Source organism: Cottoperca gobio, chromosome 24, assembly GCF_900634415.1.
Source record: "Cottoperca gobio chromosome 24, fCotGob3.1, whole genome shotgun sequence".
Classification (NCBI taxonomy): domain Eukaryota; kingdom Metazoa; phylum Chordata; class Actinopteri; order Perciformes; family Bovichtidae; genus Cottoperca; species Cottoperca gobio.
Window position 1 is genome coordinate 13,439,136 of NC_041378.1, and position 27,577 is coordinate 13,466,712.

At 41.5% G+C, this 27,577-nt stretch overlaps 1 protein-coding gene across 3 annotated transcripts in view; it reads right to left on the reverse strand.

Moving 5' to 3' along the window:
* evlb (Enah/Vasp-like b) overlaps positions 1-27,577 on the reverse strand; it is a 44,934-nt gene that overhangs the window by 10,950 nt on the left and 6,407 nt on the right. For 2 of the 3 annotated variants that reach the window (XM_029425765.1, XM_029425764.1), the window contains exons 1-3: positions 22,615-23,527; positions 4,393-4,561; positions 1,867-2,044 (exon numbers count right to left, since the gene is read on the reverse strand). In XM_029425765.1, the coding sequence (XP_029281625.1) occupies positions 1,867-2,044; positions 4,393-4,561; positions 22,615-22,712 (445 nt within the window). In that variant the 5' untranslated portion in view covers positions 22,713-23,527. Of the gene's footprint in view, positions 1-1,866; positions 2,045-4,392; positions 4,562-22,614; positions 23,528-27,577 lie in introns of those variants that run through there. The other variant, XM_029425766.1, reaches the window with a different exon arrangement.

Here is a 27,577-nt window from a genome sequence, read left to right on the forward strand (position 1 = left end):
AGTAATGACTAGCAAGCTGTGGTACTCACTCTGTCTCTCAGTCGCTCATTCTATCACTTCCCGATTTATAGCCGTCTGTCTTTCATGCTTTTTCTTACACACATATGTAAATGCACACTTGTGTACAAACAGAGCTCAAGAAGATAAGATTACTTCTTGGCAAGAAGTCATCAAATAGACTTGTTTTTCTCCATTTCTTTACTTTTAGCAGGAAAAACACAGGTGGAAGTAATAACATTAACGAGGCCTTGTTACTAGTGTCTTAGGAAGTCATACCAGCATGCATAATGTAACACAGCCATTATTAATGTTATTATTGACATCTATGTTTGTTTTCTTACAGTTACATGTCAACATGTCTGCAGTGAAAAAGGTACATAGTAGATAAATAGGAATGAAGATACTCTTAGCATCTGCATTCAGTTGTCATTTTCTGAGGATGCAGTATCATAACTTATTTTCCAAAGTGTCCAGCAGAGGGGACTACATGTCACAATGAAGCTGCTCTAGTTATAAAATTGATGAAACCGGGAACGCACTAGCAGAATTTTAAGGACCCTACACACCCATCATCCACCCAGAGGTGTTTTTTCTTATTTTGCAAATTGGACTGTGGCGGCATTTAAAAACTGTGCTTGTCTGGCATCTCTGTAACCCTTCTGCTAGTTGTGTATCATATATCTGGCAGGTAAAAGTGACAAACGTATTGTTTTATTGGTTTGGGAAGTTCAATGTAATTCCAGATTAGTTTTTCGAATTGACATCAAATCTAAATCAAATGACTAATTAGGTGACCCCTGACCATTTGTATACTACTATTACTACTTCTACTACTACTACTTCTACTACTACTACTACTACTACTACTACTACTACTACTACTACTACTACTACTACTACTGAGTCAGCTGTAAAGTGTTTAAAAAAACTTCTCAAAACCCATCTGTACCGACTTGCCTTCCGTGCATAGGTGCTGTAATTGTGTGTGTTCTCTGTTTATAACTGTATATGTATGTTTTTACCTGTGAAGCACTAAGTAACTTTGTTTTAAACTTAAACTTTGTTTTTACTTAATTACTTACTACTACTACTACCATTACTACAACTTTACTTCTGCTACTACTACTACTACTACTACTAATACAACTTTACAACTACTACTACTACTACTACTAAAACTACTACTACTACCATTACTACCACTTATACAACTTTACAACTGTTACTACTACTACTACTACTACCATTACTACCACTTATACAACTTTACAACTACTACTACTACTACTACTACTACCATTACTACCACTTATACAACTTTACAACTGCTACTACTAGTATAGTACCACTACTAATACTATAGTACAGCTACTACTACTATGAAGCTTTCAGCTACACATCAGAGTAAATATTTGACAGAAGGGAAGTCTAGGTCACACAGCACATCTACGCTTTTTAATGGGAAATGCAGTTTACAGTTATAGTTTTTTGATTAATTTACTTTTGAATTTATTTTCTCTGTATTTATATTTGTTTTTGGCCTTCTTTCACCTTTGCATTGTGTTGTGAGTGCGGTGATATTGCCAGAAATACAGACCATTGAAAATCTTCAACAATCAATAGGTGATCTTGTCCAAGCTGGGCTCCGGACATTATACAGTTCAATGTGCTATTTGGATTGGCCATAAGTGACAACTATAAATCGAATGTGAAGCTCTAGAAGGGAAGCTGAGGGTCATGTGGGTAATAAGTCTGTGAGCTCTTCCTAAAATAAGGAAATCATCCAAGATAGGCCTCTTAAGCATTATTCCATGTGTGCTTACTGGTGTACAAAATGTTCATGTGCTACACTGAGGGGAAACACACCTCCATCCTGAGCGCTGAGAACGTTGAGAGCGAAGAGCATGGCGTTAGAGAAGGTGGTGGCCTCTTCCTTGCTGGCGAAATTGAGGCCATAGACCTGCCTGGCGTCCCGCCACTGGTGGAAGGTCGGGGTTGCCTGGTTGTACTTGAGGCCCTTCACTATGGAGTAGTTGATAACCACCTGTGAGGGAGGAGAAGGACGAATAGTTTACTACACAAAACGTCCTATTTTTCACTGTGAAGCATTTATCTTAAACACTCATCCATCTTCTTTATCTGAGGGGCGATATGCATCTACAGATGGCAGGCTGGAGGGATAAATAAAACATGCGCACTACAACACCATTCTCACAACTGTAGTGTTAATTAACAGAGAGAGACCTTTAAATCCCAGAGAAATGATTGCTCTGTGTCTGAAAGGACTTATTGATTTGTGTTTTGTTCCACTGTAAAGACAAGAAAGACACATCTTGTAATAGCTTTTGGATTAGTCACTTGTCACACATTTTATTTGGCTTACATCATGAGCTATAGTATAAAACAAACGCAGTTGTGAAAAAATACTGTTGGTTATTTTTGTTTCTTCTCAATCATAGTACTCATGGTGGGTGTGTGGACAACCTTTTGAAGCAACAGTGACAATTAGATGAAAAAAACACTTTTTACAATCAATACGAATATTAAGTCATTAAGTATAGTAGTTGTAGTAGTTTAGATAATTGGAAAATATGCTCTGTATTTGTCATTTTATACTACTCAAATGAAAATTCAAACATCAAATATTTTCTATAAATGTCAGGGGAATGTTAGAGTGCAATCTGCTTCCATCTATTTTAGCAGTCAAATTGAGTCATATTGTCGCAGTTTGTGTAATGCATGTATAGCTTAGGAAGGCAATTTGAATCCAGCGTGGGAAAGGCAGACACCGTCACTACAAATAAAAAATAGAATAGAAAATGGAAATGCATTGAAAGACTATTTCATAAAAATGCTGACCATGAATAGTATCTAAAATGAGATTTAATTATATGAGAATGGTAGCATTAGGACTTGCCTTTGGAGAGCCAGACAGAGAAGAAGATTGTCTTATGTCACAGCGGAGGATTAGTGATACTAAAGACCTTTAATGAAACACTAGGGTTCATGCTAGTGATGGCAGTGTGATACTGAAGCTTCAATACGTGCTTCAAACCCAGAACTACAATTCTATAGAACCACTGCTTCGAAGCTTGCTTCAAATCACGTGACATATGACGTCCGAAGAAGTAACTGTTTCATTGCCTGAATAAATCACCGGACTGGTTCGCAGTCCAATCAGGTGATTCGCTGGCACTGCCTCGTTTCGATTCTGACAGGTTGAGACAGTTTTGAATTTGAGCACCTCAACACTTTATAACCGCGAATTTGTGGGTTGTTGTTGTAGTATGCGTTGTTGCTGTTGAGTTGTTGGTATTGCGTTTGTATTGGATCATTATGGAGCCAACTAGCGAAACAATTTTTATGCACGCCAGCATCATCTGTTCCTTGTGAGCAAGTAAACAAAACAAATATACATCCCACATTTTCATGCCCTGCCCCAGTGGCGCAGCTCGTAGAGCAGGCATTCCTCATTCAAAGTGCTTGACACAGCAGCCTGGGGTTTGAATCCCAAATGCTGCACCATACTATCATTTAAGGCATAAAAAGCCCAACACACAATCATCAATCTTTATTTTTAAATAGAACATGATATTCAGTCTCAAATGTGTGAGTCAAAGAATTTTTAAGGCAAAGATACTTTAAATCCACTGCAACCTTGCACTTCGCCAGTAGAGGTCACTGTACCTGAAGCTTCGAGTAATGAACCCATTTTCGAAACAATTGGCTGAAGTGGTTCAGTGCTTCACAAAAGCTTGATTTGCCCATCACTAGTTCATGCACACACACAACTTTAACATAAGTTATAAGGCTCAAACTTTCAGTGAGAAAAGGTGAGGACCCAAATGCAGAGCGGCAGAGGAGGAGGTTAACAAAAAGAGAGCTTTATTCCAAAAAGCTTACAAAAAATATAAAACAAGGCAAAAAGTAAAACTGCAAACCCAAAACGGGATGACACGAGGAGGCACAAGGAGGCACAATGAGGCACAAGGAGGCACAAGGAGGCACAAGGAGGCACAAGGAGGCACAAGGAGGCACAAGGAGGCACAAGGAGGCACAAGGAGGCACCAACTACCAAGGGCGTAACATGGATGGCAAACTGACCAGGAACACTGGGACAGACAAGGATATATACACACAGATACCAAACGAGGGAACGAGACACAGCTGGGGTGAAAGGCAAAGACACAAGGGCAGGATGGATGGACACAGGAGGATCAAATCAACAATCACAGAAGGAGGGAAAAACACAGGGACAGGAAGTAAAACAAGACATGACACAAGGGGGAGTGAACCTTTCAAAATAAAACAGGAAACAGAAAATCAAGATCACGACAGTTTGTTGCAATCTTCCCACAGCACGATGACATCTCACTCTCTGGGGACATTTACCTGCTGGTCCTGCAGTTTGACGCCCACCACTCTGAAGGTGTTGTTGGCAGTGTTGTGGTAGATGTTGATGCGGCTGAATCCCTGCTGTCCAGGCTTGATGGGCACCCACTTCTTGCTGGTGTCATCGTAGACCATGACCGAGGCCCGCGCCTGGCAGATACTCTGCTCACTGGGAGTGGAAGAGAAGGACAGAGGAGGAGGAGAGTTAATTACGTGCGGGACTCATCAGTGCAACAGTGAACCAGAGTTAATTCAAGAAACAATTGATTTAAGGAATAATCCACCTGCGGGTAGTTACTGACTTCTATTTAATAAACCTGCCACTGCCAAGAGTGTGCATTTAGCAGTGTGTTATACAGCTGTGTGTTAAACATGAAGGTGAAGAGAGTATCAGTGATATGACCTGTGGCTGCAATTATATGGTTGCTGTTTGAAGAGAAATATAATTATGGTATTCCTTCTATGATGGATTTTTACATTCTTTAACTTTTTATGTCATTGCAAAATTATGTTTCAATGTCTCAGATGGCTGAATTATTTTGCCATTTTTCTGAATTTGAGATCCAACTGGGTATTTGCATGCACGTTCTATGTTTAGGTCAGGTGCAGATACAGTGAAGAAAAAAGTAACCTATAGTAACATTTATTCTTTTGTTAATTGAAGAAGAGAATGTCAATGTTATTATTATTCAAACTAGAAAATACGACCGTGCGGTTGTATTCTTCTGCCAACCAGTCAAGTTGCCGTTTACATCCATGTCTGTCCAAAGTCATCACTTCATAATTATATCCTATTAGACACTTGTATGGTCAAAAATGTGTTTTGTGAGTTCAAAAGTGACCTTTGACCACAAAAATCAAATTAGTTTATCCTTGAGTCAAAGTGGACGTTTGTGCCGAATTTGAAGAAAGTTCATTAAAGTGTTCATTAGATATTGTGTTCACAACAATGGGATGGACAACCCAGTAAAAAGAGTCTTTGGTTAAAGTGGTCACACCTTCTTACACTACACTGTAAAAGGGGGTCTCAAGAAAACATAGCTCTCTGAGGTTTGAAGTAAATGGTAAGGGGTTGCAAATCAAAAAGATAGGGAACAACTAGTGTTTATCAAGCTGAAAAAAATAAATGTTTAAGTTAAGTCTAATAAAGTTCAGGAGCTATAATCCAGTGTGCAGACACTCCCTGCTTTTTGTCTGAATCTGGAACGTTTATAAAAAAATAAAAAGTACACCAGTCAATAAAATAGCTCAAGAAATACGTGCTTAGGGTCAAATCTTCCTTTTACAGTCGTGACTGTCTGCTGTGTATTTGTCTGAGATGATGTAAGTGAGATCATTACAGCGAACAAGGCAACAACTCAAGTCTCCTAATCCTATGTTACACTAATAGTCTAATCCAAATGTAATCAAGCGCTTGTCCAGCATCTGTTGATGTTCTTAATGAGAGGCCATCGTAATTTGTGTGTGTGTGTGTGTGTGTGTGTGTGTGTGTGTGTGTGTGTGTGTGTGTGTGTGTGTGTGTGTGTGGCCTCCAGTGTTGGGTCTGCCTGCTCTCCCATCTGACCGTGTTTATCACAGCGCACTGAGGCTCCTGCTCTCTCTCTCTCTCTCACACACACACACAGACACACACACAGACACACACACACACACACACACACAGACACAGACACACACACGCAGACACACACACACACACACACACACACACACACACACACACTGGCTATACTCTATACTCTAGTACAGGAGCGGTGTTTCATGACCTTCTCCATGTGTTTTCTTTTACAATGCATGCCAGATAAAAGGCATGTGCTGAATTGCTGCACAGTGAAGAGGAAAAGAGAAGAGCAAGGTGGAATAATGAGAAGGAAAAACACAGGGAAGGAACAGAGAATACATTTTGACTTGCAAATGAAATTAACAAGAAGAGTCCCATCTGTGTTTTTGCCTCTTTGCCAAGCTAAAATTAGTGGATCAACCCCTGAGGCAGAGTGAAAGAGCTGCGTCAGAGAAGAGAACGAGGGAGAAAAAGAGAACGAGGGAAAAGTCTTGCCTTGTAGAGTAGTGTGTGAATGCAGCATAAAGTACAGTGTGAGACAGTAATGCACCATACACGGTTATAAGGATGATGTTTAAGAGATATTATACAAGGGATAGTTTGACATTTGAGGAAATATGTGTACTTGCAAAAGATTGACAGCACTCTCATGTCTACACTTTAACTACAGAGCTGGGGCCTGGACAAAGTTAGTGTAGCATAAAGACAGGCTTTGTCCAAAGTTAAAAACATGCAAACCAGTAAGTTTAATAAAGAAATGGTTTCAGCACATAAAACCCTCTATAACCACATATTGTTGTTTCAGCTGTTCTTTGTGTTTAGTGCTAATTAAGAAATGTTAGCATGCTAACACGCTAAAGTAAGACGGTGAACGTGGTTAACATTCGACCTGCTATTGTCGGGGAAAAAGTATTTTCTCCGGGCCAGAAGTGAAGTCTAGATCTCCTCCTCGATCAATTTAAATCTAATAAGCTATTGAAGTTCAGGTCTAATGTTTAAGTTCTAGTCTTGAAGTTATAACAGATTCAAAAGAAGTTCACTGAAGAAGAACAAAGTTAAATACAACAGAGTTTATTCGTACATGAAAATAAGAACTCACCCGAGGTTACAGCCTAAACACTAAACTCTAACGTTCTGTGTTCTTCTCTTATACACATTTGCCCACCCCTTGTGACGAAGATGATGCTATAAGGTCATCAATTTCACATCGTCTTGTTCTCCTGTCAATAAATCAAGGGGACGTAAGGCTTGTCTAGCACTCGTAATGGGATAACGTAAGGTTATCTGGCATAGTGAGGTCTATCATATGCCCTCTTCACACGCTCATGTCCCCCCTTCTCCTCATTACGATGTGCTAAGGGACCCATACATCTGTTTTAATGGGTTAACTGGGGACCCTTGCATTCATTTCTACAATCTCAGTGCTTTTCAAACCGTCTGAGCTTACAATTACACTATGCTGTCACATCTACACCTCCACACTTCTCTATGTAGATATACATGTGGAGATGTTTCATAAACCAGACTGTGTGTATTGAATATCATACATCAATGAAATTTTACACACTATTGACATATATGTTAGATACAAAGTACTTGCTAGATGAACATTCACCACAACACTATTCATCAGCTTGTTAGCCTTGTTACTGTGAGCACTGTGCCCAAGTACAGCCTCACAGAGCTGCTAGCATGGCATGACTTTTGTTACATTTCTGTCTTGACATAGATTAAACAAACACGTTACCAAGTGTTAATTAGCTTTAGAGGTGCTGTTAGGCCTATTTGATGTCCACTTTGTGTTTGTCTTTATGCTAAGCTTAGCTAACTGACTCTTTGCTCCAGCTTCATATTCAACAAACATTTGAGAGTGGTATCGCTTTTCTCATTTAACTCTCAACAAGGAAGCGAGTAAGTAAATTTCCTAAAAATATTGAACAATTCTTAGATCTAATGCGCTGATATTGTTTGTCGTCCCACTGTGGGACAAATGACTCCATTCTGGGATAGATATGACTTTTCAATGCTTATGAAGCATCCCTCACTGAAAGCTACAGAATATGTTCTCTGCAACATATGTGCCTGACTTGTGCACACATAGCATCGAATTATCCTTTCTGAAGATATGTATTCATAAAAAGAAAGGCTAACGTTAGGATAAAGACTATAATACTAGCTGTCCTTCTCTTTCACTTCAAAGCACAGTGAGACACGCAGTTGAAACTTGTGGGACCAGTCTATTCAAATAACACAACAAAAGAAAACAAACTCCATAATAGACCCGTTACATGCATTTTAAGCTGGAGTTATAAATAACTTTCTCCCAGGTTGAGTCTTACTCTCCAAACACGTTATTTTGCATTAGCCATTTTGATGTGCACACACTTTAAATCAGCCCGAGCACCAGCAGGGCAATGATGTGTTTAATTTATTTTCTTTAACTTGTCGACTCTGTTAATTTTTAAAAAGGAGTTCTTGGCAACTAGCTGAAAATGGCATCGGAGGCCCAGAAGCATTAATAAATGAGGTTCTTGTGCTAAAAGAGACTCAAGCAGGAAAAGCGGAGGAGACAGGGAGAAGGAGATAGAGTGGTGGAGGGAGAAGAGAAAGAGAGCTGTGAAGGAGCTGAGGCACCAAGAAAACATTTTTTTCTGACTGACAGTTATGGGACACACACACAACATACACACACAAACACACAGACACACACACACACACACACAAACTCACATGCACACAAATGCCGGAACATAGTGTTGATCGCTCCACGTCACACCCGTTGAAAAATTAACAATTGCTGCGCAGGACATAAATAAATCAGATGCTGCTGAATGTACCTTGACAGCACACACACACACACACACACACACACACACACACACACACACACACACACACACACACACACACACACACACACACACACACACACACAAATGCCACCCTCCTTGGCCTGTCGGCGCTACAGCAAATCCAAGCTGACAGGGACAGACAGAGAAATCTCAGAGAGCTGCTCAGGAATCGGCTTCCAGAGAAATTGTCAAATCACAGAGCAGGAAGTAAAACTAAAAGGTGCTCATGCTGCTCTTACTTAATAAAAATGCAATTTTGCATGATGATGCACTTTCGGCTCAGCTCTTATATTCATAACAATGAAAGTGTTACATTTAAATCCAGCCATAATATCTCATTTCATCCCTCAATGACTTCAAACGTTGCAACATAGCCATGACAGTGCAGACACAGATGACTGCCCCGTCGGCGATTGAATGCAACACAAACACTGAGCGAAATGCATTATAGGTTTTGTAAAATAAGGCTGCAGCACATGCAATAGAAACTAAGTCCAACACTTCCCACAAGCATCCCAGAGTGCACTCTGATTTGTAGCTTAAATGACTTTAACGCAAAATAATATTAAGCCATCATTATTAATATGTTTTGCATTGGCTTCTCAGCACCAAACCTGTTAAGTTAACAGGTCAGTGTGTCTGTCTAAGGTCACATTAATGAGGGTCTGTAATAATAAACACATGAATTATTCACACACACTGCTGTATGTTTGCAGGGTTGCAAAGAATAATTATTAATGAAACGCACCCTTTTATTCTTTTTGATCTCCCTCTTTCAAATGTAAGCACACAATCACACACGCACACACACAACCACAGACACACACACTGTAAACACACAGCAGCTCCATTAACTTGTTCTCCTTTGAGTCTCAGGTCATCGCAGGGTTAATGGGATGCCTGTTTCGCCCAAACTTCTTCCACCATTGTTGGTTTTTCTCATTTCTCCTCTCTCTCGCACACAAAACCCCCCACATTTTTCACATCTCCCTAAAGTCTACAGTACACAGGTCAGATAAAAGCATTTCACAAGCATTAAGCAGTTCCTTCATCAGTCTGCTCACAGTCACACCTGGAGCAGTCACGCCGTTGATTCACTCTAACCAGCAGCTTCAAATTGTCATAGTGTTTCGTTCCCCTCTCTATTTCTGGTGCCTCACTTCCTGTCTGCCTGCACTAAATTTACTCTGCTATAGCGTCACTCTTCTGATCCAAGCTGAACAGAACAACCATGAGCTGTCAGAGGAGAGGGATACGCTTTTGACTCACAGAGGAAACCCACGTAGAACTATGACTACTGCCTCGCGGTTGTATCCTCCACCAACCAGTCAAGGTGCAGTTTACATACATGTCTGTCCATGTCATCACTTTGTGTTTGTGTGAAATTGTCATAATTAGCATATGAATGGCCAAACATGTGTTTTGTGAGGTCACAGTGACCTTGACCTTTGACCACTGAAATCTAATCAGCTCTATCCTTCAGTCCAAGTGGACGTTTGTACCAAATTTTTAAGAGATTCCCGCAAGGCGTTCCTGAGATATCGCGTTCACGAAAATGGGACAGACGGATATACGGACAACTGGAAAACATAATGCCGCCGGCACGGAGGCATAAAAAAACACATGCAGAGGGGAGCGAAATAGGGTTTCAAATATACACATTAAAAACCTTGAAGTCGGAAACATAAATAGCACTTTGATCATCTCTTCTGCTGATGAATTACCAAAGAAGGAGGTGGAATTTAAAATGAACAAAATAACTGCTTGGTAACTGGCAATTAAGTATAGGTGGAAACTCTCACATCTACACAGAATTTATTTCTGTTGTGTAAACTGGCTACACATCTGGGAGGAATAAAGTAGTTCTCTATTTAGAATTTCATTGAAACTGAGTGAATCTTTGAGTTTCTGGACAATATTAATTAATTTTTAACCCTAACCCCAGAGGGTGAGTCAGTTAGCAAACAGCTAAACTCTGAGTCAGTTATGAGCCTTTATTAACTGTAACGTTATGTAGAAAACTGTCAGTCCATTCTCTTATTTGTGCTACTCTGTGTGTGAACTCCTGTCAGAGTGTGTGTGTAGCTGTGAGTGTTTGCACGTCTCAGTCCTGGTCTGTCTGTTACACTAATCTGTGCTGTCAGAGGGCTGCTTATATGCGACTCTTCGTCCACACAGCAGCTCTTACACCACCCTGCAGACATCACAACATCAAAGCTATTGTGCTGCTCCACTTTCTGGGGCCTTCGCGCTCAAGGCAGCGGTGCGCTAACAACAAAGAAGGATGTGCCTGAAATAGAAGCGCAGACACACACGTCGCTGCTTCATGCAAATGTGTGTACGCACTCATGATGCAGGTTCACATTGTACATCTACACTCCGATTTGGGTGAATTGAGGCAAAGGTAACCGAAGCATAGGTGGGAATGAAAACTAAAACCAAGGCTTGAAAAGATTTAGTTCAAAAAAGTTCCATCTTAACTTATTTTTCTTGTGACACATGATAGATACCAGATATCAGAAATAAAACAGAATATGTTTTGGGAATAAAAGACACCTGAAAACACATTGTTAGTTGCTTTCAATTTTCTATAGTGGTGAGAAGCTTTGAATGTAATTTCCGAAAAGTATCCCAAAGACGAAATGTTAAAACATCAAGACACGCTCACTTTTCTCCCAAAAGAGTTCCGTCAACAAACAAATCTCTATAGTTGACAAACCCAGCACAATGAAACTTATTAAAAACAAGTAGCCGGTGTTCTTACTGGTGATGCTGTTTAAAGCAACACATTAAACTCAAAATGTGAGATCATTATTAAGTAAATATTTTAGCAATTTTCACTGTGAACACACAGCTCACGTGATCCTCAACAGGTTATAGACAACTGTAACAAGCAAAGCTCTGCTAACTGTTGATGAAGTGACCTCTGACCTCAGGATTCATGGCTGCACTGTATGAAGTTTAGCAATAATTTAAGGACCAAACTAAGTATAAAATAATATTCTAACAACTCTATCTCCGCAGATTACAGAGAGAGAAATATACAACCAAGCAAGTGCATGACAATAATGTCCCCGAATGGAAACCTGCCAGTGGGCAGCAGTGGCAGGTTTCATCACGAGATCAAAATGTCCAAAACTGATTTGATGGATTAGTTTTTTCCAGTGATGCTGCTGGAGCATAATACATAGTAAACCTCCTGATTGCGCAACCCCAACGAGAGAGTCAAAGCAACACAGAGCTGTAGCCCTGAAATGACAGGGTATCAAGAAAAGAATTCTATCATAATAAAAGCAGATGAGAGTTACATCCAAGGTGTCTAAACCGGCCCATACACATAACATTTGCAAACCAAATATTGCTTCTCATGTGCAACCAGACCAGACTATATATCTAGCGCTAACATTCCTAGCTAATATCACTGTCTGCTGTTCTGGTGGCCCAGCAATCTATGAGTTTGACTTTAGTTCATTTATATCTCTCCTATCACATTTTAAGGACATATTAAGTCCCCACAGGCACATTTCAAGACAGAAAATCAATATAAGGCGTCACATTTTTCTAAATCTTATTTTTTGTCCATTACTTCATTATCCTTTATCACTGTAAATGTTTAAGAAAATATCTTTTGGATCTGTGGTTCAGTAGCAATGAGAGAGTAGGAGAGCGGATCATAAAAAAGTGTCTTTGTGTCCCGCAGCCAGCTGCGTAGAGAGAACAGCCAAATCCCAAGAGTTTGTTGGCAGAACAATCGTCACCACAAATTGTTTGTCTTTTTGTCTAACTCCTTTAACAAAATGTCCTCTGTTTTCCTCGACAGGAGGAAAATGATGGAGAATCCTCTGCCTGCAAACTGGCCAAAAAGGCTGCACAATGAATACTCTTGTATGCATACAAGTGTCTGTGTGTGTGTGTGTGTGTGTGTATGTATTTCTGCTCGTGTGAGCATCATCTGCATGAAACATCAAAGCTGCATATAGCAGAAAGAAGAACAGCTGACAGCTTAAACATTTATAAGCGTGCCAGGGCAAAGCTACATAAGCAATGAGACTGAGCCTGAGCTAAACCTCAGCTTTCATAGAAAATGGGATAAATTGTGCTAAACCGACACTGCAATCCACCCACAGGGGCCAGTTGGCATAATGAGGAGCCACTTTGGTTAAATGACATTAATTTCTGCTCCCATCTGAATCTCCCAAACAGCAGTCATCTGCTGTCAACTGTTAGGTTACTTCAGGGAAGATGCACGAGCACCGACTGAAAGAGTTTGTCCCAGTTGCTGCTGCTGTTGCAGTTTCTGTAAAACTACAGCCTGCTGTGTTGGATGTCAGCCATGTTTGCTCTGCAAATATGTTCAGGCAGCTTGTTCTCCTGAAACTTTGTGAAATTATCAAAAAGTTTTGACATGCTTATAATAATAATGCGCATATTCTCTGTGCATTAAAGATTCTGCAACAAGGACTGTGGAGAGGACTCCACTAGAAGCAGGCAGAAGGACTAAAATGACCGGTTTTAAAGGAATATAGTTTAAATACAGCAAATAAGCTTTTTCCTGAAATGTTAAACTACTAATTAATGTGGAGCAAATGTTTATCTGTTTCAAACATAGCCTCAACTATACATTAACCAAGTAACAAGTGTTCACAAAGTTGTTTATTGTTATTTACTTACATGTAACCTAAATGTAGCTAAAATTATCTGATGAGCTAACTAGCTTGCTAACTGAACGGCATTCTTTAATAATTCTTTATTGAATGAAATCAAGTGCATTCCTGAAAAGAAATGCCATAGAAAATAGAAGTCCAGTATGTATACAACAATGCAACAACAGTAGGTCATTTGAAGGTAATTTGTGAGAGCTTTTCTAGCAATGTAGTTGAAGAAGATGCAGAAGATGAGTTAGAAAAACTACCATGTTTGTAACAGTAGAACATATTTGTTTGTTTATGTGGTGATATATTAAAACATTTGTGGTACAAATTGAGTATAAAAATCTGGATCATGTTAAAAAGAAAAAGCCCTCTGTCCTCCAGCCGACCTACAGTATATTTGATATTTATACATTAAAAGAATTATAAATTAAATTAAATGTTGACTCTTTATATCTACCAAAGAAAACCCCTATTTATTCCTGTAAGGAGGAAGCAAATTAATATAATAATAATAATACATTTAAATAGCGCTTTTCGAGACCTCAAAGCCGCATATGCCAATGTAATATGGCATTACAGTGTGTGTGTGTGTGTGTGTGTGTGTGTGTGTGTGTGTGTGTGTGCGTGTGCGTGTGCGTGTGCGTGCGTGTGCATGCATGCTTTTTGTCCCATGGTATAAATAAATCACTGCATGTTTATGTGTGGAAGCATATTTATGCATATATCTGTGAAAAATGGTCTAAAACAAAGTAAACTACCAGGCTGCTTTGCAGGCCAGTTACATAAGCAGCTTGCTTGCTTGCGTATTTGAGGTTTTTGTGGTGAAGGGGGGGAGGTGGAAAAAAGTGAAGCAGGGAGAGTAAAAAGAGACAAAAGACTTAGAAGAGAGAAAAATGGGCCTGCGCTGACAACAGACTTTCAAACAGCCTGCTGGCTCCAATACAAACAGTTATTAAACAAACCAAATTGCTTAAGTTGCAAAGGAAAAGTCTAAAAATAACTACCTTGGTTGAATTAGGTGACAAGTTTTATGGAAATCATACTCACTCCTGTGCACTTGTGTAAATGTTATAGTTAACGACAGACAGTGTGGTGACCTGATGGTCATCAGTCTTCCACACTAACTGTAAAGCAATGGCTCATGGGAAAGCTGTAGTGTGACTCGCTAATAGTTATTATTGTTAGATATGACACGGCATATTAGTACCAAAATAGATCAGCGGTTTTTAAGCTTCATCTCTATGGACCCAGAGTTTTAAATCATCTCTCTCTGGCCCACTTTTTGCAAGCTATTGTGCAAGCCAATCTAGAAAACTGTGCCCAGTTTCAGACCAATGACACAGTTATAGGGACATTTCTTTTCAACATATTATAGCCAGAAAATAGCATTTTTTACATCCCCATCAGCCTCAGCTGTAGTTTGTGTTAAGGGCTAATTATTAAAGATGTGACTGGTTTTAGATTATGTCATTACTGTGGAAACTAGTTGCATTATGACTTCCTGGCTGGTTGATTTAAACGCCTGTTAGAGGCACTGACATTTAAGCAGCAGTTTTGTGTTTTTTTTGTGGCCAAAGCTTTTGAATTCAGTGCTATCGGGCAACTGATACTGAAATCTTTGAGCATCTACAAGCACTTTCTGGCTCTTCAATCAACCCAGCGAAGGCGGGAAAAATACATTAATCCGTCTGTAAAATAACATAAACATATATTTTCTTTCAGTAACAATTTCATACTCGCAAAAATATTTGCATTTGGTCCCATTTTCATACCTTCAAGACTTTAAAAACTTTTGTAGTTGTTATGTGAATGAGCTTGTGTGTATTTGAATGCAGAGCCTGGAGACCCTGCAGAGAAGACGCCACACACACGCGCACACACAGGACCCCACGTGCACACGCAAACACGCAACACACACACATACTCCATACTCTCCTGCCGACTGCTGAGACCACGCAAGAGCACGCTAATCTGTTGGCATGACAACTGGAGTGGAATATTCGCTTGGCCTAGAAAATATGGCTGTGAAGAAAAGATGAATGAGCAGTGAGATATGAATAAAGAAAACAGCAACATAAGCCTTCAGACGGCCTGCTCTTTAATTACAGACCCCACTGTCTTTGCAGCAATACTACACAATATCCTGTCTGATCCTGTCTCTGCGGCTGTGTATCAGCACATATCCATATGAGTGTGTATGTAATGCTATGCTATGGAATATTTGATGAGCTCTAACCACTGTCCCATCGCCTCGAAGGCAGACACTACAGACTCTGCAAACCTTAAAGCATATTTATAACTTGCTGTGTCTACTGTACATGTTGCCTTGCCTTGGGGGGTTTTGTTGTTCTCTTTTCAAGCCGTGAAAAAATCCTTAAACGTCTCTGACAGTCCACAGAGGTCAGCTGGGACGGGCAAAAGGAATAAAGCCACGTCCTAGGTGCCATTAGGTCTGAATTTATGGATGAATTCCAGCTGAAAGCTTGCAAAGAGAGTGCAAGGATGAGGTTTCTTTTACTGCTGCTCCGCATGATCGCATAAAGCATTTAAGAGTTTCCTCAACCCCGAGCGCTAATGCTGAGACTCAGAAAAAACAGCACAGCAGGGGGATATCTGGTTGGGGGAAGGCAAAATCAGAAGGTTTAATTTGAGGTCAGGTACTCTCAATGTTTAAGTTTGGCCATTAAACATGTATTATTAAGTGTGAAGAATGCGATGATCTTGCTTTCAGATTACCATTGAGTTAAAGTGGTATGTTAGTGGATTGAAAGAGGATGTTTTAATTTCTGACTGTGGTTTTGAACCCCATGTACAAAATCCAAAACTCGTAAAGGGGTGTCATATCAGCAAAATGGCTGGTACATAAGCTCTTATAGAGTTGGCAAGCTCCTTTTGCATGGTCTTAACTCTTAACTGTTGCCAATACATCGCTTTGTTCCCTCCTTACTTATCACCAAAAGAAGACGACAGGCACAACAATTAAAATTAAGGAGAGGACTGTCTGACCCCACATGGCTTATATCAGAGAGACAGAAGAAAGTGGAAAATAACTGAGAGACTCAGCGGCAGAGGATTTAGATGTCGGATGGTCCTTTATGTCTCTGCAAAGACGGCCAAATCCTCTGACATAACAGACGCATCGGCAGAGACAACACATGGTCAATAGATCCCTGATGAGTTGACTGCGGACCTAAACAAACAAGTTAATCTGCTGAACTCCACATACAGCTGAGTTTTGACAAGGTGCATGCAGAGGAGATCTGAATACTGCAGGTGCATGAAGATCAACTTAAAGCAGTGGTTCTCAACCTTTTTTGGGCCAGCGCCCCCCTATCCATTATCCAGGTCCCTTACCGCCTCCCCCCCATCAAATAAAATGTACGCTTCCTGTTTGTCTCCCCTGAATTCTAATGTTGATTATTATGCTGTTTGTATTATTCTAATTATTATTCTTAGTATTTATAATTTATATTACATATTGATTATATACATTTAGTATTTCAATTCTTATAATATTTTTCTTATTATTAGGCGGCTATATTATGTTATTATAAAAACTCAAATTCTCTGAGATTGAAGTTACATAATAACATTTCAAAATAATAATAAATATTATATTATTAAACAAATGTTTTGTTGTTTTTACCTTCAATTGCCCTGATTGCACCATGTACCCAGGAAGCAAACAAAGACATTTTATTAAGGAGTGCTAAACAAATGCAACGGTAAGAAGATTCAAACTTTAATCTGTGCCATAGACTGCAGCCAATCAGAGACGGGTCAGACATTCAAAGTGTAACCGGTGTTAAACACAGCAGCCTCAGAAATGTGAAACAATTTGCACTCTCGATAAACGAGCACAAAGGAACAAGTCTGAGGCGCTTATGTTATTTATCTAATTTATGTGCACGTTTCCGTGTTTACGCCGTTGCTTTGTGCATTCACATTCTCAGTTTGGCGAACAAACGAGAGGAAAGGAGAGAAGAGAACTACAAAGTGCAAAAAAGTCAAAAATCCAACACATTAATTATAAATGGAGTGACGTCGACCCCAACGTTCAGAAACTCAGGCGAAAATATCCGCGTTTTTTAAACGCACACAGTCTGAATCAGCAGCAGTGATGCTGGTGTTAGCTCTGCTATAACGTTAGCTCTGCTGGTGTTAGCCCTGCTGGTGTTAGCTCTGCCGGTGTTAGCTCTACTATAACGTTAGCTCTGCTGGTGTTAGCTCTGCTGGTGTTAGCTCTGCTGGTGTTAGCTCTGCTATAACATTAGCTCTGCTGGTGTTAGCCCTGCTGGTGTTAGCTCTGCCGGTGTTAGCTCTGCTATAACGTTAGCTCTGCTGGTCTTACCCTGCTGGTGTTAGCTCTGCTACTACGAGCAGCCAGAGTGCAGCTCTTCTGCTGCTGTTCCAACTCCCGACCAGAGTGTTAGTGTTTTAACATTAATTCAGATTAGTTTTATTCATGGTGTATCTTTGGAATAACATTAATGTTTTCGAACAGTGGTGGCTGAGGGGGACGGGGCTTGTTTTTGTTTTTCAAGCAGCACTTTATCTTTATTCAAACGCACTCGACTCGTCCTTTCAGCTCGTGCAGTTTGGCATGTTTCGTGCTGTAATGCAGCTCGAGAGCCTTTTCCATGACCGCAAGCGCGTCCACACAAACACTGGCCTTTTACTTCCACAAAGAAATAATCGTTCGTCCATTTCTCCTGGAACATTCCGCATCCACCTTTCTCTTTGTTACACTCGCCATGCTGCGTTCGCTGCATGGCCATTTAGCTTAGCTTAGCTTAGCATAAAGACTGGAAACGGGGAAAGATCTAGCCTGGCTCTGTCCAAAGATAAAAAAGAACCTCTACCAGCACCTATAAAGTTTAAGATATGATACGTTCATATTAAACAGACACATTCACGAAGCGTATCGATCTTCTCAGCAAGAGTGAAAATAAGTATTTCCAAAAACTGGACATTTTGTTTCTGTTTCATGTGTGGCATTAAAGGCTTCAGGTCCAGCAAGGAGCCAGACATTCCTGTCTAGTTTGTTGTTCGTGGGAATCTTGATCTCAGCTTAATGAGCATTTGCTGGAAGTCTAGCGCCTCAGGCTGTCCTCGTCTACCTCCAGCTGAAGCCATGTGCTACTGTAAACATACTAGAGGAATCAAACTTTGTTGACTGAATGTGTGTATGGAGGTCAATCATTCTCCATATCTACCCAGGCATGAGCAGACGAAAAGATGGTTGGGCAGAGGCGCTTAGATCCCATGCTGAGAGGGAAACAAGTAAAAAGAGCAGAAGGGGAAAAACTCGGGACAGTGAGATAAATTGAAGAGCGAACAAGATGAAGGGAAAAAGAGAAAGACAAATTAGGACAGAGGCGGGAAGATGAGTCGAGGAGGCAGAGAGATACAGAAGATAGGGAGCACAGCAGAGAGCGGGGGTGGCTTTAAAAAATGCATGCGTCTCCATTTGGCAGAGGGGGGGGGGGGGGGGGGGGGGGGTAAAGAAAACTGTAGGTGAGAGCAGAGCTGGAGCGTTAGCACTCAGATTATCTAAAAGAAACACGTTCTTATCCCTAGAAGAAAAGACGAAGGAAGGTGAGCGTGAAGGGAAGGAGTGGAGATGCCCTGAGGCTTTGCTCTCTCTGCCCCATGATGCCATTTAACTGCTGCTACTTACTGTGCAGCCTCACACACAGACACAAACATAAGCACAAGCACATACACACACAGCGCAGACATGTTTACATGTGATCCATTTTACAGTTGAGCATTTGCTGAAGGCCATTAGGTTAAGTGCTCTCCATTGCAGACTATAGTAGGACCTGATAGTCTGCAAAGCCCACACTCACAATCAGCTCGTCCTCTTATGAATCACGCACAGTGTCATGGCGGACATGTGGTTCCTATTTGTGCCACAAATCATCAGTCAGTGGATTCAGTGACCCAGAAAATTTCACAAATTTCCAGCAGGGCTTTCTTATGTTTGACATGTGCAGTGGTCTCTAATCTGTCAGGCCACAGGAATAATACGCACTGAGGGAATAATACAGATATTTGGTCTCCTCTGGGAATCCTGGAAAAACAGAGAGCCATTCCATCATCCCAAGACATAATCCTCAGCTCTTGGATTTAAGCAAAAGGCTTCCAAGGTGAAGGAAAGGCTAATGAGCTGATTAGCTAGAACAATTAAAATCCATGACATTTAAAACTTCAGAAAAAAGCAAACATCTTCTTGTCAACTTTTGGAAGTAATGGAAAGAAATTTCAAGTCCGCTAAACCAAATGACAAAAGAAACGGTAGGTCATTTGGTAATGTGTTGTCAGTGCTTTCCAAAATCATTATAAATGGCTGTTCTGATCTGCCACTGCTATAGCTAAGGTGTGGTTACTCGGTTAACGTGAGGAAATTACTGGTTCAAAATAAGTCGACTTGGTCAAGGTTAAGGAAAGATCCATGTCCAACATGAAACCGAAATGAAACGCCAAGCTATCACGCTACTTTGCTTCTGAGACACAAACATCATAATTCACACGGCCACACAAAGTCCATGGCAGTTACATAAGGTAACACAGTTCCTTTTAAATATTTAATCACATGACCAATGCTGTTGTTTCTCTCCTGAGGAAAGTGTCAGCTATGAAATAACAGAAAGACACCACTTCAGCTTTAGCTTCCTGGTGTAATGCTTCCTTTTTAATTACTTTTTTTGCAGTTAATAGTAGTTAAACCATCCAAAGTTCAATCATCTGTTATTAATGTGTACTGAAGTACCAGCATGAGAAGACAATTTAATAAAATTGTGTGGTGGAAATCACAATTAAAGGAATGAACAGCTAATGGACATTAGTAAACAGCTAGCTTCAGCGTAGCATTACTAGGTGTATTGTGTCAATATTAACCTTTTTGAACAAATATCACTGCACTGGATCTTCATAATAACAATTTTAAAAAGACACAATCAGGTTGGGTTTCTGCTTGGAGCTTGAAGAGTCTCTCTCTCTCTCTCTCTCTCTCTCTCTCTCTCTCTCTCTCTCTCTCTCTCTCTCTCTCTCTGTCTCTCTCTCTTTGTACATACATGTCTATGCTCCCATGGATTGAACTGGTTGTCATGGTTATCTTGGTATATTGTGCCTGCTTCGGTCACCATGGAGCCCAGGGTGGAGCTAATATCCCAGAATCCCTCGCAAATGTTTATCAAAGGTGTGTGCTACAACAAAACTACACCAGAAACCATCATCAAACATTATTTTCTTTTTTTCTCTCCACAATCACACAGGTTCCTCCTTTCTCCTCTGATTCCACCTCCATCCGTCTGACTGTGTCCCTCTTACATTTACAATCCAATCTCTCTTCCTTTTGCTTAGCATTGCTATTCTCACCATCCCCCCTCTCTCTCCTGGTCTCTTATTTCTCTCCCTCTCATCTCTTTTCCCTCCTCTCCCTCCTCTCCCTCTCTTGATTTCTTATTTTTCTATCTCCAATCTCTCTCCTTCTTCTTCCATCTCACTCAGCTCTAATGAGCTCATCTAGCTAATAATATGGTTCTCATGCTGCCGTGCAGTTGTGTCTGTTTACAGTTTACAGTGTGCTGAAATAACTTCAACAGCCAGGAAAAATATGAGTAGTGATTAATCTGCTCAGAAATAGATACAAAAGTCAGTTTATTTATGTGAATTTCTAGTAAAATCTCTCTCTGCCTTTGTAAGTGATTTGTGAAGCATTAATATTGCTTAAGGGAAAACACATCCCACTTTAAACCTCTTTAATCTCTGCAAATGCACCCTGGGTATGTGTGAGTGTGTGTGTGTTGTTGTACATCCCTTACTCTTCCAGCAAAGAAGAGGAGAGGTGTCAGGCACAGCCGGAAATGTGCGAGACTGTAGGTTTTCTTCTCATTGAGGCTATGGTCTACAGCGACACGTCAAACGCAGATATTTGCTGACATTGACGTTTGTTGATGTCGACGACATTCCACAGAAGGTCACTGAAGTGAGACTGCAGTGGATCAAACTTGTTAAATTGTTAGGCTTAAAAAACTTTTGAATAACCCTTCATGACAGAAATGTAAATAGTAACTTGGGTTACAAACAACAGGTATAATTAGACCCCAGGATAACTCAAATCAAGAGGGTACAGAAAGTAAGAAAACTGGGTACAGCCACAATTTCTTTCCCTCTCTTTCTCCTGGTGATGCCGCCCAGCTGTGAATGCCCTCAGACTCCCATGGAGCCACCAGGGAGCTCGGCCAGGCAGTGATAGTGACACGCTGTAGCCCTATAAAGCTGCTCCAGCCTGGAGCACCTGCCAAACTAAAAGCTGCTTAGTGGGTCAAAACTCTGGCTGAGTCTCTTAAAGCTGCACTAATCAGAGCTGTCAGAGGAGGCATCCTCAATCGTATCGCACACACGATTACAAGGACCTTTTAAAACATGAACGCAAAAGATGAATGGACGGATGGTGACGTATGCGAGGACAGATGGCTAAAAAGAAGCTGAAACAATTGTGAATGTGTTCTTCTTGCACGCCTGAATGCAACAGCTCCATCCGGCACAATTACATCTGAACAAGACAAAGAGCAGGGAAGCTGTTGCATATCTGAGCATGCGTCTTTGAGAGCTCTGCAACCATGACGGCAGGCGTCGGCTGTGGAAGCAACAAGCCACCCTGAGCACTTTCGGCGTTGATTGGAGAGGAAGAGTAGCAGAAAAAGAAAGAGAGAGGCGTAAACGCGGAGAACAAAAGAGCCACAGAGGCGGCCAAGAAGAGTGCTATAGCAGCCACTACGGCACTGTCCCCCCCTCTGTCCAAACTTGGCAAGCTACTCCATAGGCTGTGAATGCCGTCTGCATCTCCCAGGAGCCTGACACTTTCCTGCACAGCAAGCTAACACATTAGCATGCAGCCCCATCCCCCTGCAAGGGCAACCAGCAGCTCACAGCAGCACTCATCGTACACAGAAACGCTTCATATGCAGCTGGGGATCTGTTGGGAAAGACAATCATCATGCTACATTTTGGGTGGATCTAAAAGGCGTGTGATACTGACAAAAGCAAATGGAGACATCAGGTGTCTCCACCATTCATGAATAAGTACTTGATCACTCATTTACTGCTGGGTCCATCGTAAACACCTTTCCAACCCTTGGAAGCTTACCTGACTTTGAACTCAGTGAGCTGAGGCGGCTGTGCCCCCGGTTCAGCACAGTAGATCTGGGGGAAGTAAAACCGGTGCGACTGAAGGTTGATGTCCATGATGTCCACACACAGCCGACACACAGGTCAGCCCTTCGCGACAACAAAAGTAGAGAAAACAAAAGTCTGTATTTGTTGCTTTTTTCTTTTGCCTGGCCTGAATTTCGTCGCTGACAATTTCGCTAAAGGTCAGAGTTCAACGGCAGCATCCCCGGACACCTTCTCCCCAAGTGGTCGCAGGGCTACAGAGCGCTACCGCCAGGAAAGCATCCCCCTCTCATCCGTCTCCTCCGTGTACAGCACATTCAATCACCTCTGCCGCCCGGCACCGATCAGGCACACTAACCTATTTCCCCACTAGCAGCCACTGTACACTCAGCAGCTGTGAGCACAAGAACAAAGATGACTTCCAGTAAAAGATGCTGACACAAAGAAATTATCCGGGTTTGTGGTCATCAATTCATCCTTTAGCAGGTGGGGAAGAAAAAATTGAAAGAAATGAAGGAGAATGTTGAACTGTGGGGGAAAGAGAGGCTTACAAAATATGAAAGTAAGCCCTCCGCCACATAGAGAGGAGACTGAATGGGATTTTGGTTTTTACGCTTCAGAGACAGAGGAAAAGGGGGAAAGAGAGAGAGAGATGGAGATAGAGAGAGATTCCCGGTGCTGTGAGGCGTTGCCCTCGCACTGCCTCTCCTCTCTGTGTCTCATTGGATTACCTCCTCCCTCTCCACCCCCCCTCCTACTCTCCATCCCTCCCCTCCCAGCTGTGACAAGAACGATGGGCCGCCAGCCCCGGAGGCTGCTGGTCCTGCCCCTCCTTCTCCTCTTTCTCTCCTTCCTCCTCTCACCGCCCCCACCCCCCCACCCCCTGCTCTCCCCTCTCGGCTGCCGGATTGGCCGAGGCGAGGATGCGTAAGCCCGCACGAAGGGGAGGTGGGCGGAGAAGCGAGGAGGAGGAGCAGCAGATTTTAATTCATCTGATGGCTCCCGTCTTTTTCTCGCATATGATTTGAGGTGCCATTCCGGGCTTGGGTGGAGCTCAAAATGCAACACAATCATATACACACACACACACACACACACACACACACACACCACACACACCACACACACACGCTGATCTGAAAGATTTTACTGAGTGTTCATTAACAGAAAGGGACACAGGTTAGAACAGTTAGAAGAATATATCTGAAGATGCATGAATTAATATAAACAGTGCATTAATGGAATAAGGGTTGATGTATGTGTCAGTGAAACAGAAAATAAGTAACCAAATTCAAGTGTGCAATGCCGACATTTTGCATGTAGATTATCAGTTATATACAGTAAGTCGTGTGTGGCCATAACACTAATCTTCTGGGTAGGTTCCACAATACAGCAGCCTACCAGTAACCAATAAATCCCTCCCATATTTACTATGCATCCTCTGACATCACAGAAAAATGTCCCACCCCACTCTTTCTAGTACAGCTCACCCACATCTGTCCTGCTGTGTTTTGCCAGCAGGGAATTTCATTGATTGGACTGGCTATAGAACTGTTGGATGACATGGTTTGCTTTGCAATTGGTGTGGACGGAAGTGGACAGCAATTTAGTGCTGTTTACTCGCCTGCTAAAAAAATATGTTTGGTCACAATTATTTGTGACAATAACATTTTATCCTTGTCGTTTTGTATACCCATGTGATAACCTATTAGTTCACATATTTGCCAAACCCTGGAAAAAAAAAAAATTCCTTCAAACTAGATGCAAATGTGTGCTTGCAATGAGTTGCATCATGTAGCCTTCTCACATAATGAGGGATCCTTACAGCTTCACAGCAATCTAAGCACAGAGATAAAGGATTACTCCAGAAATTTAGTATCACACTTCCACAAAGTTGCCCGGCTTGAAAGAGAAGGATAAAGATAAAAAAAATGAAAACACTGGATCCTACATTTCCCATAAATCCTCTTTTGTTAGACTTCCTCTGTCTGGTTAACACCCATGTCTTTCGAACTCAATGCCAAGGTTTGTAACACTGTATTCTGTAACCTTGATGACATCAAATTAAGTGACAACCTCAGGTGATGAAAAATGATGCCTATGCGAAAGTGCGAAAAAACTACAGTTCCTCGAATAGACACTTGAGGCTGTCTCTGAAAGAGAGTTCATCTCCATAGACCCCCATGTTAAATGTTTATGTCCATGTTTTATACAGTCTATAGTTCAAATACAGTGGACTACACGTTTGACCCTTACCAATCACAGCTTGCTTTTGAATTGCATGACATACATCGGTGAGTGTGGCGGTGTGCCGTACACAAATTATGTGAGGGTGACAAGTGTGTATTATTTTGTATAATGCTCTTGAAATGAAATAAAACATTATTTCTCTCTTACTTAACTATGTTTACACGGAAGAGCCTTCTGTGCCTCTGTGGGTCAACGTCCCAGAACAGCTCGAGGAAGCTGTCATAGGCAAAAGTGTGTGTGTGTGTGTGGGGGGGGGGGCATCCTTATATAGTAGTTATTTATGACGTCCCAAAAGCTGCGTCACTTGTCTTCCACTTTAACACCAGCAACTGTCTTACCTCTCTGTCTTGTACATCATACCAGCAACCATTACTGGGGTATCCTTAAAACAAGACAAAATGTATGCACTGTATACAAAATGGTTATTTTCTTCCCACAGTCATCTTTTTCTCTTGTCTTCTAAAAAATAAGTTGTGACACTGAATCACGAGAGATTTGTTTTTGCCATGAATGAGTATAGTGTGGAGTTTAAGATTGATTTCTAAGCTATATGAACTTCCACAGTGCTCAGTGTGTATCCACACAGATTGCACACAGGAGAGCTAAACGCCATGAGCATCCTTTCCTCGTAAACTCTTATTATAATTCACGACTGAGGACACTGACTTTGAAACACACTGGGCTACATTTATATTAAAGCATGAATCCTTTTCCTCTATGAAAAGACTGCTCACTGACTGAACAGTAACCCTGTTCAAGTCATTCATCCTTCTCTCTCTTTTTCTGTTCAAGAAGAGAATGACTTTGTTATCATCATATTCTAGCTGTCACAAGTGGACAGCACTCTAGCCTTCACCACAGTGTGGTGGTGTTGTGTGAGAGTGTAACTCCTCGGTTTTTATCTGAGCAGTGGAGAAACTGTCACCTTGAGCGGAAAAGAGTACAAGGGAGAAAAACAAAATAGCATGCCGCAGACTGACAGATCACAGATGGGGAAGAGAGTGATTTTACAACAAACGTATGAGGGAGGGGGGTTGGAGTATGAAGAAAAACGGGGAGGTGGGGGTGGACAGATGGACAGACAGGTAGAAAGAGTTAAATGCCTGGGTGAGATGAAGATAAACTGCACGGAGGGAAAGAAAGAGAGTCAGGTGAAGGGAAACAGGGGAGACATGGAGAGAGGAGAGGAGAAGAGGAGAAGCGGAACAGGAAGGGTGAAAGGACATCTAGCCTCCACTTACAGTATACTCTCTCTCTCTGTGTCTGTGTGTGTGTGTGTGTGTCTGTCTCTCTCTCTCTCTCCCTCTCTCTCTCCCTCTCTCTCTCTCTCCCTCCCTCTCTCTCTCTCTCTCTCTCTCTCTCTCCCTCCCTCCCTCCCTCTCTCTCTCTCTCTCTCTCTCTCTCTCTCCCCCTCTCTCTCTCTCTCTCTCTCTCTCTCTCTCTCTCTCTCTCTCTCTCTCTCCCTCCCTCTCTCTCCCAAGTTAGATCCCAGCAGCAGATTGTATTCTAATCCTCAATGCTACACACCTCAATTTCTACTGTGTGTGTCCGCGTGTGTGTGTGTGTGTGTGTGTTGACAGAGAGAGGAAGAGTGAGTAAGACAGAGAGACAGAGACAGAGACATAGAGACAGAGAGAGAGAGAAAGAGAGAGAGACAGAGAGAGAGACAGAGAGAGAGACAGAGAGAGGATAGAGAGAGAGACAGAGAGAGGATAGAGCGGCTACTGTAACAACATGGCTGTTAGCATACAGCAGGAGGGATGGCTTTCTCTTTGACACACAGCATGACTGTATGTGTGTGTGTGTGTGTGTGTGTGTGTGTGTGTGTGTGTGTGTGTGTGTGTGTGTGTGTGTGTGTGTCGGTGAATCACACAGAGCAAAGTTGGCGAGAAAAACGAATCTGCTGATGTGTGAGTACAGTTTGATACATGAAGCGGTGTTTGGTTATTCCATTTATCCCTGAATGTGTTTCCTTCCATCACTCTGCCACAGGATGACCTTTGTCTTTGAGAAATCTACTGAGCATTTAATATTATACTTACTTATGTATTTTTTTTCAAACTGTAACATTTATCCTTTAAGATCCACTATAGTAGTCTTTTGTGTTGGCTCCAGGTCGTTTGCAATTGCATTGTCAACATGTTTTTTTACTAAACCTGTGACAGATTTTTCAGGTTTTTCAGACGTATAATGTTGGTGATTGAGAGATTGAGACAATTTTCAAAATGGCCTTCTAAAATTGGGTGACAAAAGTGGGATAAAAGGTGCTACAATTCCTACACACTTCACCTAACATAGATGTGAACAAGTTCAATCTGAGTGCATGCCCTTCGACCTCATTGCCATTGTTTCATTTCTAATCCAACGTGCTGGAGTCAAAACAACAAAGAAACAGAAACAGAGATGCGTCCCTCTCCAAATACATGCAATACAGCTACAGTATCCAGTCACATGGTCTGTGTAATCCAATCTGCCAAGCCCCTTCATCCCCACAAACACCCACAACCCACCTGTATGCAGTCACGCAATACAAGGTAAATCGAGGCGGAGAAAGAAAAGGGATTAAATGAGTGTGAGCGGTGTGACAGAGAGGAGGTTAAAGATCTCTGACGTTTCCTGTCTTCTCAGTTAACTCACACTGGCTCATCCTCTCTGGCCTCGGGATTGAATTTCAGCTGCAAACAAAT